At 37.5% G+C, this 11,670-nt stretch overlaps 1 protein-coding gene across 1 annotated transcript; it reads left to right on the top strand.

Annotated features, from left to right (window-relative positions):
• The first annotated feature begins 18 nt into the window (after positions 1–18).
• LOC103706037 (putative transcription factor PosF21) lies at positions 19–10,736 on the top strand. The gene is made up of 5 exons (XM_008789990.5): positions 19–6,169; positions 8,109–8,241; positions 9,066–9,150; positions 9,955–10,366; positions 10,483–10,736. The coding sequence occupies exons 1-4, from the start codon at positions 5,550–5,552 to the stop codon at positions 10,353–10,355; spliced, it is 1,239 nt and encodes a 412-aa protein (XP_008788212.3). The 5' UTR covers positions 19–5,549; the 3' UTR covers positions 10,356–10,366; positions 10,483–10,736.
• The last annotated feature ends 934 nt before the right edge of the window (positions 10,737–11,670 follow it).

Raw genomic sequence — 11,670 nt, 5'->3', positions numbered from 1 at the left:
AATCGTATCTATCAAAGGTGGGACTTAAACGCATGTATTTGATAATAACTCACCAATAGATTTTACCAATAAGTAATACTATGCGTCGATTACTTATTCGAAGTACTTATTTATTTAGTTGTTTCACCGAGTGGGGAATAGAGTCATTTTCGAAAACAATAGGCTCTCCTATCTTGCCCGGCTGGGGGCTGGTCGGGGCTAGCCTTGGATTGCCCAAATCACCCTTAATTTCGTTGTTGAACCTGTGACTATTCTTTGTACGAGGGTGCAACACTTATTGGCCTTGGCCTGTATTTAATTAGCCTAACTTGCCCTGGGATCGGATCCGACAACAGTCCGTTCTAACAACATTCTATGAACACGGGTTAAGCTCGACTCGAAAGCTCAATCCAGCCTCGAAGTTGACTTCAGCCCAAACTTAGACATCAACATGGTTTGAAGCAACCAGCCATCGCCAATGGGTAAATAGTTATTTATTTGCTTTATGAGTAAAAAAAATTGCGAAATGTTTCAAAAAAATGCTCTATGCTTAATGTAATTACATTATTAGTTCTATTGAACTAAAGAATTGTGCCAGCATCACTTTATATGGCATCCAATTATTAATGGATGGTATTGAGATATCTCTCACATTTCCTTCTATGTTAAAATTTCAACCCAAACAAACGTGGACTAACAGAAATGTTGCAAACAATTTTCTTGTCTTGAATATCCTTACTCAATCTCATGCGGCTGAATTATTTGCACCCAATCCAATCCAATATTGACCCTACCCAACTTGAATGGGATTAGATTCGATATCAGGTAGCTGGGTTGGGGTTGAGAGAATTGTGGGATTTTAACCATCTTGGTCGAGTTGGAGTCTTAGTTGTCAATAAAAGAGTTAAACCGTGGTCATGGGAGACTACAAAAGCCTCTTCGATATGAGGGAGCTGAAGAAATTACTTTTTTTTTTCTTTTTCTTTTTTTGCTAAAACGGCTGGAGAAGTTACTTGGCCGACGTAAATAACTGAAAGGATGACGCTAAGAAATTAAGACCGTTGCTCGTATTATCAGAGATAAAGTAACTTCAAAAACATTCTACTTCTAAGATACCTTTTTTTTTCCTCCAAATTTTATGTGATTTTTTAATATAATAGTTATCTAGTCATTTTGTGAATATCTCTGGACTTCGCTTCTATTTAAAAGTGCCTAACTTGGGAAAAGATTACAAAAAAAAAAAAAAGGATAACCTCATGACCATCATGTATGCTAAGAGTATTTGAGGTTAGCTTTATAACTTTTCTCACCAAGCAATGTTACTAAGATCTATCTTTGGTTTTTTTTCTTTCAAGCTTCTTTTGTAATCATGAAATAGAAGGTATTTTAGGATAGCTCGATTTGTTTTTGACTGCGGGCTGTCAATCTCCCACGTTCTCATTCGGGCTTGGAACCAGCCAGCATCCTAAATATTAACCTGCATAATATTTGTAATATGCGCGTAAAATGTGGTATTTTGTTATACTCTATATAAAGTTTTCTCAATGGGATTGGGTGGGGCAATTTTAACCTTACATGTGACCTACATTTATAGCTTTCATAATTATCCTTCTAACTGTACAAATTTAATACATTGTGCCTTTAATTCAATATACATGGTAAATTGGACTCTTTTCGTTGCATCAAAATTGCTTGATGCGAAATAGAACCAACTCGTTTTTGCAGTGATAGGCTGACTAATAAGTTTAGTACAAGCATGACTATTTTGATGTCTTTAATTGCATTCTATATGTAATATGGACTATTTAGTTACAACATTGAGGATAAGTTGCCAGGATATGCTTCTCTCTATTGCTGCAATAGAATTAGATATCTAAATAGAGATGCCAAAATATACTTAATCCTGCTTCAAAATACTTCTCAAAAATAAGATAAATGTAGAGTTGCATATGCTTAATTTGTTGTTTCAAATCTAGTTTGTCCAAGATGGACAGTTTATCTAATACTCATCAGGGAAAAACTAATTTTTGACCATATGATCTAAATTGTCCATGACATGTTTATTTTATTTTACTAATTTTTGGTGAATGCCATGTTTATTGTTAGTGAGTAGTTTATATGGGAAGGGATAGCATATAAACAAAATTATTGGTTAAAATCATATGGTTAATGTTGGTAAAACATAAACAATCCTCTCTTTGAAAATCCAAATGGAATTCATCATGTACTATTTATTTGTCGTACAGCATAAAATTTCCTTTTTTCAGATGGTCTCTACGCATCATGGCTATCAAATATTTTGATTTCCTAATACAGTTTTATTATTTTGGCCATAACTTTCTCGTTTGAGCTTAATTATAGGAACTCAAGAAGTTTTGAGAAATTAACTTAAAATTGGATGTAGTTAATGTAGTTTGAATTCAAAAATCCAAAGTACGGTGGCTTTAATGGAGATACATTAGTTTCTTTGCAGAATATTGGTCACCAACGGTCTATCTTCTGATACACTTGCAAATGCATTAGCTTAAATGCTATATAAACTTTATAGATCGATAAGAACACAATAACCCTGTATCATCCATTGTTGAAGGCTTTTGCCAAAAGCACCCACCCCTTCTCTCCTTGAAGTTTAGCCAATGGACAAGAGTACTAAAGATCATTTTTCAAAAGTGCCATGGAAGGAAAAATTGCTTTGTTATTTATCCTTCATTTCAAGCGTATCATGGTGCTCTAGCATTTATAAAGTCAATTAGACTGATGTGGACCAATGCACACTAATACTTAAATCCTTGTTGATAACACTAACATAACACTTCAATTCAATTTGCTGATGTTTAAGTATGCAATCTTATTATTCTATCGCTTTTAGAATATTTGCTTCAGGTAAAACAAGGGATACATATGTAGATATATACATATGCATGCATAGATCCTCTATCTCCCACTCACTCACTCTCTCACTCTCTCTGTCTCCCCCCCTAACACACCCACATACATGCATAATATCATCTTTTATATTTGGAAAAATTACTTAAATATCTCTTCAACTTAGAATTAGTTTTACTTAGTACCTCTCAAGTTTAAATATGGCTCCATCATCCATATTCTTTTATCCGAGCTTATAGAATTCCATTATGTGATGGTTATGTTGAATTGAAATACTCTCATGAGATGTAGTTTAGATGGAGAGGAAAATAGAGAGGAGGGATGAGGAGGAATAGAGAGGAGAGATAAGAACAATAGTGGAGTTTGGAGAGCAGGAGGTGGTGGTAAGAGTAAGTAAGCTTGGGACTAGGTTAGATAGAGAAGAGGGATAAGAATAACAATAGAATTTAGAGAGAAGGAGAAGAAGGTGGTGGGAGTAAGGTAGAGCTCACGGCCAGGTTAGATAGAGGAGGGATGAGGATGGCAGCAAGTTTAGAGAGGAGGAAGAGAAGATGCCTGAAAAGAAGGTGATGAAAGTGGGTGAGGCTCGGGACTAGGTTAGATGGAGAGAAGGGATGAGAATGGTAGTAGGTTTTATAGAGGAGGACGAGGACATGTTGGAAAAGGAGGAGGTGATGGAAGTAGGTGGGGCTTTAGTGGAACTCGGGACCAAGTTAGATGGAGAGAAAGGATGAGAATGGCAGTAATATTTAGAAAGCAGGAGGATGTATTAGAAGAGAAGGAGGTGATGGGACTACATGGGGCTTCGGTGGGACCAAGTTAGATAGAGAGAAGAGATGGAAATGAGAGATATATAAGGATGGCGATGGGGTTTAGAGAAAAGGAGAAGGAGGTGTTAAAAGAGGCAGAGATGGTAGGAGTGAGGAGAGATGAAAAGAGAAGAAGAGAGGGCATCTTTTAATAAACAAACTATTCTGATGAGGGCAAAATTATTTATTATAACAGCATCTTAAGATATGGATGGGGCTCGGAACTATGCTAAATTACTTAATTAACTTCAAGGATCATTTTGAAACTTTTAAACTCAAGGGGTAGTAAGTGAAACTAGCCCTAAATTAAGGAGGTGTCTAAATAATTTTTTCCTTATTTTGATATAAAAATTTATACAACTATTATATTTTATACTAAATATGATAATTTATGCGACTGTTATATTTTATATTAAAGCAAGCCTCGTACATGTTGTAAATATGTATATGTCTAATACATGATGCTACAAGCTATATTTAGAAAAGGATTTAACTACAATTCCTCAAAAAGAAAAGAAAAGAACTACATGCAAGCATGCATAATGCATTCGTACATGTATAGATGTTTTTTCAAGCAGAAGTGAACGGCGAGCAATCCAGGTCATAAAACATTACTAAGTCGGACTAGCTCTAGCAGTCCCCATTTAATATTGCCCTTTCTCAGTTTAATCTAGTACAAATTATATCTTTTAAACCACGCTCATGGACCAGAAGAAAAGCCATCTTTCTAAAAGCACAAATCGAAGTTCCGATACTAATATTTGATATTTTTCCATTTTCTCTCAAGCATCTTCTATCGACTCACCTATAACACCTAGCTTCAACAATCATACATAAAATTCTTTAAAAGTTAAATTTTCATACTTAACAATTGCAATTCTACCAAACATTAAAATGCAGAATAATCTTACAATTAGTGTCATTAGAAGATAGGAGGAGATGATGTCAGCACAGTTGGGTCTTTCATGCATGAAAATATATTAGGAGATAGCATATATCATACCTAATTGATGCAATGATTGCAAGTTAATATCTTAGGAGGTAGTGATACATATAGTATACTTAGTCATTCCAATGTTATTGCAACATATGCACATACAAAGGAGCCAAAGTTTGATGTCACACAGTCACAAGATAAATAGGAAGAGATACCTAAATGGTGCTTCTTAGTAAAATTATATCAGAGGAAACATTAGTGTCATGCCTTCATCTCTCCCCCACATCGTCCTCTATATAACCATTCCAAACGCGAGAGACGTCGTCGTGTCGCGTTGCGTTAAGGCTTGCACTCGTTCTCCTCTCTCTCCGCTCCTCCGCGTCTTCCAATCTCTCTCTCTCCATCTCCAATCCCCCGTATCTCCGAGGCCGATTGGGGGAATCTCGCCATTGTTCCGAGATCTCAGCTCTCCGCAGCAATGGACCTTTCTTCGGGTCTCAGCTCGGTCGCTTGGTTCGAAAGATCGGATTTTTTTCATCTCCGGAGGCCCAGATCCTTTCATTTCTAATGCTTCGATCGAAAACACGGCAAAGGAAGCTCTTCTTGGTTCGTTTCCTTCTCTGGATCCTCGGATTCCATTTGTTTTTCTCTTTTTGCGATCTTCCGGTGAATCCCGATCGTTCTGATGCCAAAAGGAAAACATTTGATTCTATCCGAGATCCTTTTCCCCAGGGTTTCTCAGTTTCCTTTGCAAGAGACTAGAATTTCGGGGCGTTTTTTCGATAAAAAAAGCTCCGAAGCATTTCGGGGCGATTTTTCTATATAAAAGCCTCCCAAAGATCGGTTTATCTCCATTTGGTTCCTTCCAGGATTTCCCATCGGTTTCTCTTCGAAAGTTGATTCCTTTGAGATAATTAGGCTTGGAAACAAACAGAGTCATGGACAAGGACAACTCCCCAATCCATGGCAGAGGTGGCGGCTTGCCACCCCATTCTTCTCGCTTCTCTGCTTCTTTCGCTGCATTCTCGAGCAAGTTCCCAGCGCCGGGCGATCCCTCGCCTTCCTCATCCTCGCAGCCTAATCAGGAATCCTGCCACGACATCAGCGGCATGCCGGATCTCCCACCGAGAAACCCCGGCCACCGCCGAGCCTACTCAGAGATCCTCGGTCTCCCGGACGACATCGGATTCTACAGCGACCTCGGTATCGTTGGGCTCCATGATGACGCCGATGAGGACTTGTTCTCGGCCTACTTTGACGCCGAAAAGTTTAATTTTCCTCCTGCCTCATCTTCGGGCCTGTCGGGGGGCGAGCCTTCCGGCTTGGCGGCAGCTCCTCCTGCTCCTTCGCAGACGGAGAAGTTGGCCTCGGCGGCTTCGAATGAGAGGCCAGGGGCTAGGCACCAGAATAGCCAGTCTATGGATGGGTCCCCCTCGGTTCTGCTGGGGTCAAGCGGTGAAGGACCAGGACCGGGACCGACGCCAGCAGAAATGAAGAAGGCCATGACGGATGCAAGGCTTGATGATCTTGCTCTCGTCGATTCAAAGCGAGCAAAGAGGTTTGGCTGAACAATTGCAGTTTCTCTTTTATCTTGCTTAATAATATACCTCCTGCATTTTGACTAGATTGAAACCAAACGCAATTACGCTTGAGATATGTGCAGCATTGGATTTTAGTAGGTGTCAAATAGGTGCTACAATGTTAATCTCAGTGTTCCTAGGATAAGAAGAACAAAGTATGGGGTACTAATTTAGAGTATAGGCTACTACTTAAAAGGAGAAAATGTAGTGCACCTAGGAAATATCCATGCTGCCACTCTTCAATCTGCTTCCATGCCCGCTTGATGATCTTTAAGTGAAAAGAATCATGAATCCATGCGTCTTGATCAAACAAGATACACAAATTAGTTGCATTAGATCTTCCATGCTAGTTAATCTTCCTCAATTCCTGCAGATGCTAATTACATCTGTTGATGTTAAGAACTTTCAAGTTTGTTTTTCTTCATGGCAGGTTCATCATCATCATCTCTCATATACTATTGTATCTGTGAGTGTTGTTTAGTTATAAGAATCTTTTCTTCTAGCATATGTGAAATATGGTGATGCCAACTGTTGGAGGCATCTTATTAGACGACAACCTTGTTCTGTCTCATGCTTAATTGTTGCTCAATTTTTTCTCTTCCACAGCCTTTTCTTGTATGTGTTTACGGATCTACAGCTCCTTTCCATATTCATCATCCCTAAGCTTGTGCACCTTAACCTTGGCCGTTAATCCAAAAGCCCTAGATTATATGATGACTCTGGTGTCATGGACTCTGGTTTCATAGACTAATAAACCTGAGACAAATTGCTGTTTAGTTTTGCTTCTGCAGCCATCTCACAATAGATAACTGTTTTTTCATAAGTTTCTGCTATTATTAGTCAGTGTTATTATTTTCAGGTAAACATTTGATTGTTCTTGACATTACGAACAAGTTTCATGTCATCTTTAGATTGTGCATCTTACCACTACATACATATTCAAGTAGCATCCACCCCTATCAGATGCCTTTCAAAGAGCTCTTCATCATTATCTGTGACATTATTTTTGGGTAGATTTTGTTCATTTGTAACATTTCATGCTCTCTCATATAATCAGTCGATGAATAAGAAGTCAATATGCCATCTTAAAATAATAAGCACAAAATTTTCTTCTCTTACCCAAATCATGATCTCTTGTACTGCAACATCTCTTCACATGTACCTCCTCTAGTTGATATGCTCTGTATTTTGTTTGTTGATACAACTTTTGCCACTTTGGCTTTAATCCGAAGTGTATTGAATCTTTTGATAGACTCGTTTTTGTTTCAATTCTTTTGTTGGATTAATGAAAGTGTTGTATTCTTTCCGCACACTCTCTGTGGAGATCTCCCAAGGTGATGGAGAGATGTAGTGACCAACAAATCAAGTACACATTTATACACAAGTAAACCAATTAAGATTTAAGACCATGCTTCTTCTTAAAATTTCTTGGCTTATTTTACTTACTTTCTCTATGATGAATTGTCTTTTGCTGCTAATGTTGAAAAACATGCTCAACATTAAAGTTTTAAGGATCACGATATGTAGTTTCTACCATTATTTATGCATTGCACTTAAAGAGCTTCTAAGTTTTGAATTCAACCATAATAAACAGTGCATGTAGATGGGGAATGCTTGATTATGTTTTATTTAATATCTTAATTGGTTATACTCAAAAAAAATGAGTCTTCTATGGTGCCAACCAGATAATTGTTCCATGTGCATTGTGTGCCGATGCTTCATTTGCCAAAACTCCTCTTTCTGCATATTTAGGTCCTTCATATAAGTTGTTTAGATGCATAATGTCATAGTTGTTGCTCAGCATCTGTATTTTTTTAAAAAAAACAAAGATATTGTTAATCTTAAAATGTGTTTAACCTACATTTATTTTTCCTGTTCTCAACTTTCTATGTGACGAGGATTTTGGTGGGATGATAGGATTTGGGCAAACAGGCAATCAGCTGCAAGATCAAAAGAAAGGAAAATGCGCTATATTGTGGAGCTTGAGCAAAAAGTGCAGAACCTCCAAACAGATGCTACAACATTGTCAGCTCAATTAACAATGCTACAGGTGTATACATCTCAGTAGTTGTTTCATCAAGTGTGTGTGTGTGTATATATTGAAGTTGAAAGACACAAAAAAGAAATTCTTGGTTAGGCCAAAACTCAAAAGAAGAGAACTTGCACCATCCCACTCTTCATTATATATTATGACTTTAAGATTCAAGTGAGGGGCATTGATTAATCATATTGAATATTGAATGTCGGACCCACTTACGTATGCTTCTTCATTGGCAGCCGACAATGCAAGATATAAAGTTTATACTATTTGATCTTATGTAATTGTTAAAAATCTAGCGTTTGATTGGATCTAGTTTTGCTATGCTGCTATATACTACTACTTCCAAGTCCCCAAAATTCCAAAAGTAAATATATAAATAAAACGTTTTCTTTTAAGTTGGCAGAACTATTCCGTACTAATGAGAAGCTGGGAAATAGGAAATGCCATTTAAAAAATATGTAAGAAACAAAGGAGAGGAGAGGTGAATATCTTGGCATGCATACTTTTCTACTATTAATTTCATTTTTTTGGCACTTGATTCATTATTCTTTTGACATGTTTTCTTCAAGCAACATTGTGTTCTCTATAAGCTTTTAGACAACTGAATTGATTTTATTTCCCAGGAATATTTACTAAGAATACTAATAGATAGGGAAGTGGGCTACTTGTTTCGTATAAATTGATTGTTCAGAGATCGATTCTCTAGACCTATATATCCTTTATTGATTTGAGCAATTGTTGATGTTGCAATCTTATATTTTTCTAAGGATTGCCAAAATTAGGCTACACACATGCATTGATTAGAAAATTCTCATATTGGCTTGTAATTACAGAGAGACACCAACGGTCTGACTGTAGAAAATAGTGATCTGAAGCTGCAGTTGCAGACCATGGAACAACAGGTTCACTTGCAGGATGGTAAGTTTTATTCTTATTCTTATTATTTTTTTTATAGCATTTGGTGCTGCGAATCTCTTCTTATCTCCTTCCTGGATATGCATTGCATTTTCATTTAGATGTTTGGTTTTCAGCATCAGTGTAGAATGTGGTTCCCCTCAAAAAAAAAGGAAATGCGGAATGTGGTAACAATGCACCTAGTTCTCATTTGATCCGTTATATTTCAATCGGTCACTCATTATAGTAACAATAGTAACCGAGGAAGCAACACTTATAAGAAAACAGTGGTGTTTTAGAAGCTACTGTATATATTAAAGGATCTTCTTTTTTGCCACCGCTAGGAATATTAGACTATTCGACATTTTTGACACTCAGATTTTGTTTGCTTAGATATATCATGTCCTTCCTATTTTTAGTACCACATTCTTTTGACCACTTCATTTTTGTTCACATTTTTATTATCTTCTTCCTGGGTTTTCATTCATTATGCACTGCATTTTCATTCAGATGTTTGGTTTTCAGCATCAGTGTAGAATGTGTTTTCCCCACTAAAAAAGAAATACATAATGTGGTAGTAATGGACTTACTTCTCATTTAATCTGTTAAATTTCAATCCTTCATTCATTATAGTAACTACAGCAACCAGGGAAGCAACAATGACTTAAAGAAAATAGTGGTGTTTTAGAGTCCACTTTATATGTCGAAGGATCTTCACTTTTGTTACTGCTAGGAATGTCAAGACTACTTGACATTTTTGACACTCAGATTATGCTTGCTTTGACATATTATCCTGTTTTCCAAAGCTTATGTTCTTTATTTGCTTAGCTTTAAATGATGCATTGCAAGAGGAGGTTCAGCGGCTGAAGTTGGCAACAGGCCAATTGATGCCAAATGGTGGTCCAATGATGAATTTTGGACCACCTTCATTTGGAGCGAGTCAACAATTCTACCACCATAACCAAGCAATGCAGTCACTCCTGGCAGCCCACCAATTTCAGCAACTCCACATCCACTCTCAGCATCAACGGCAGCTGCATCCACTTCAGCCTCTGCAGCAGCAGCAGCAGCTGCTGCATCCCCACCACCACCAGCAGCTGATGCACCCCCACCAGCAGCAGCAACGACAGCAGCAGCCACCTGTAGACCTGAGGATGAAGGGTCCAATGACTTACCAGAACAAAGGAGGGGAGGGCTCATCAGATGACAATAACAATCAAAAGGAGTGATGAAAGATACTGTGAGTCAATAGCTATCCAATTCATATATATACTATGTACCCTGCTTTTTCATTAGTTATAGACTTTGAACAATTCTTTATATATGAAGTTCATTAAGTTTGATTACCTCTGCCAGGATCATATAAATGATGGTGACCTTCCAAAATACCAAACACCACTTTTTCTTGGCGTGGCTCGCCATTTTGGTAAATATGTTGTTTCGCATGATGATATTGTTGGTTCATGGATTCAGAAGTTGGCTTGGTGAAGCTATTTTGGGCTGGCCTGAATATAAGTTTGCTTTGTCAAGCATCTGAATGGCATTGAAAGTTGGTGACCTAGTTGGGAACTTATTTTATTAATCACTGTAATCATTCTTCTTTCTTGTTTGATATGTCGTATTGAATTTTTTTTAAAGCCAGCTGTTTGTACTCTAAGGGGTGCTTGAGGCTGTTTCCATCAAATGGAGTTTATCAGCTATAACCTCCTATATTTCATGAGGGATATGACCATTTGTGACAATGCCCAGTTCACCTTTACTATATTCATCCCTGCACTCTTTTCAACAATAGAGATACTTTCAGGTCAGGTTGGATTCAAACTCTTCGACATCATTTCTTATAGAACTATGTATGGCTTCTGGGTGGCCAACAGTTTGATGTATTTGATCTTCTGCAATTCACTTATCCACTGCCAATGGAGGTTTCCCATGACGGCAACCCTACAGACCATTCCAGCTGCCGCCTCACTGTCTGCCTTCCATTTTATCCACCTCCATTTATCTTGAGCCAAGCAAGTGAAGAGACATGGTCCATGTTTGGTTGGGATGGCTTATTTCACTGAATTAGTCCATTTTAGGGTTGCGAACAGCTTGGCGTATAGTCAAATCCAAGCAACACCCAAATCCAAACTGAATGACACACAATTAGGTTTGCATTTTTCTTATCAGATTTGATTTGGATGACCCACTATTAGATAGTCAATAAATTTGATAAATTTCAGAAAATTACTGTTTTCTGTTTTTTTTTTCACTACTTCATTTTGGCCTAAACATCCTCTAAAACAGGTACCGGGCATCCAACACTACTGCATCTACCATCTGGATTTCATTATTTTCTTCTAATGTTACTCATCTTGTAATTGTGGATGGATGCTTCCCATGCAGGCCTTTGAAGGATATATATACGCCAAAAAAACCCTTTTTTATTTTGTAAATCTAGTTTCACTTGATCAAGACCAATATTTGTAACATTCTTCGCAAACTATACTTTTAATTATATTTAAACTGACAGTTTGTCTGTGAATCCAAAAGTAAATTGGCATG

This window comes from Phoenix dactylifera, chromosome 2 (genome assembly GCF_051530095.1).
Source record: "Phoenix dactylifera cultivar Ajwa chromosome 2, Ajwa_hap1_PhDact_Kaust_v1.1, whole genome shotgun sequence".
Taxonomy (NCBI): Eukaryota; Viridiplantae; Streptophyta; class Magnoliopsida; order Arecales; family Arecaceae; genus Phoenix; species Phoenix dactylifera.
The sequence above is the reverse complement of the archived record's forward strand: the minus strand, read 5'-3'. Positions and strand labels throughout refer to the sequence as shown.

What these genes read in the sequence shown, in the direction of transcription:
- LOC103706037 (XM_008789990.5), top strand. Translation starts at nt 5,550, where the DNA reads ATGGACAAGGACAACTCCCCAATCCATGGCAGAGGTGGCGGCTTGCCA. An exon ending in GATTCAAAGCGAGCAAAGAG is followed by an intron (nt 6,170 to 8,108) that starts GTTTGGCTGAAC and finishes GTGGGATGATAG; the next exon opens with GATTTGGGCAAACAGGCAAT. An exon ending in ACAGGTTCACTTGCAGGATG is followed by an intron (nt 9,151 to 9,954) that starts GTAAGTTTTATT and finishes TTATTTGCTTAG; the next exon opens with CTTTAAATGATGCATTGCAA.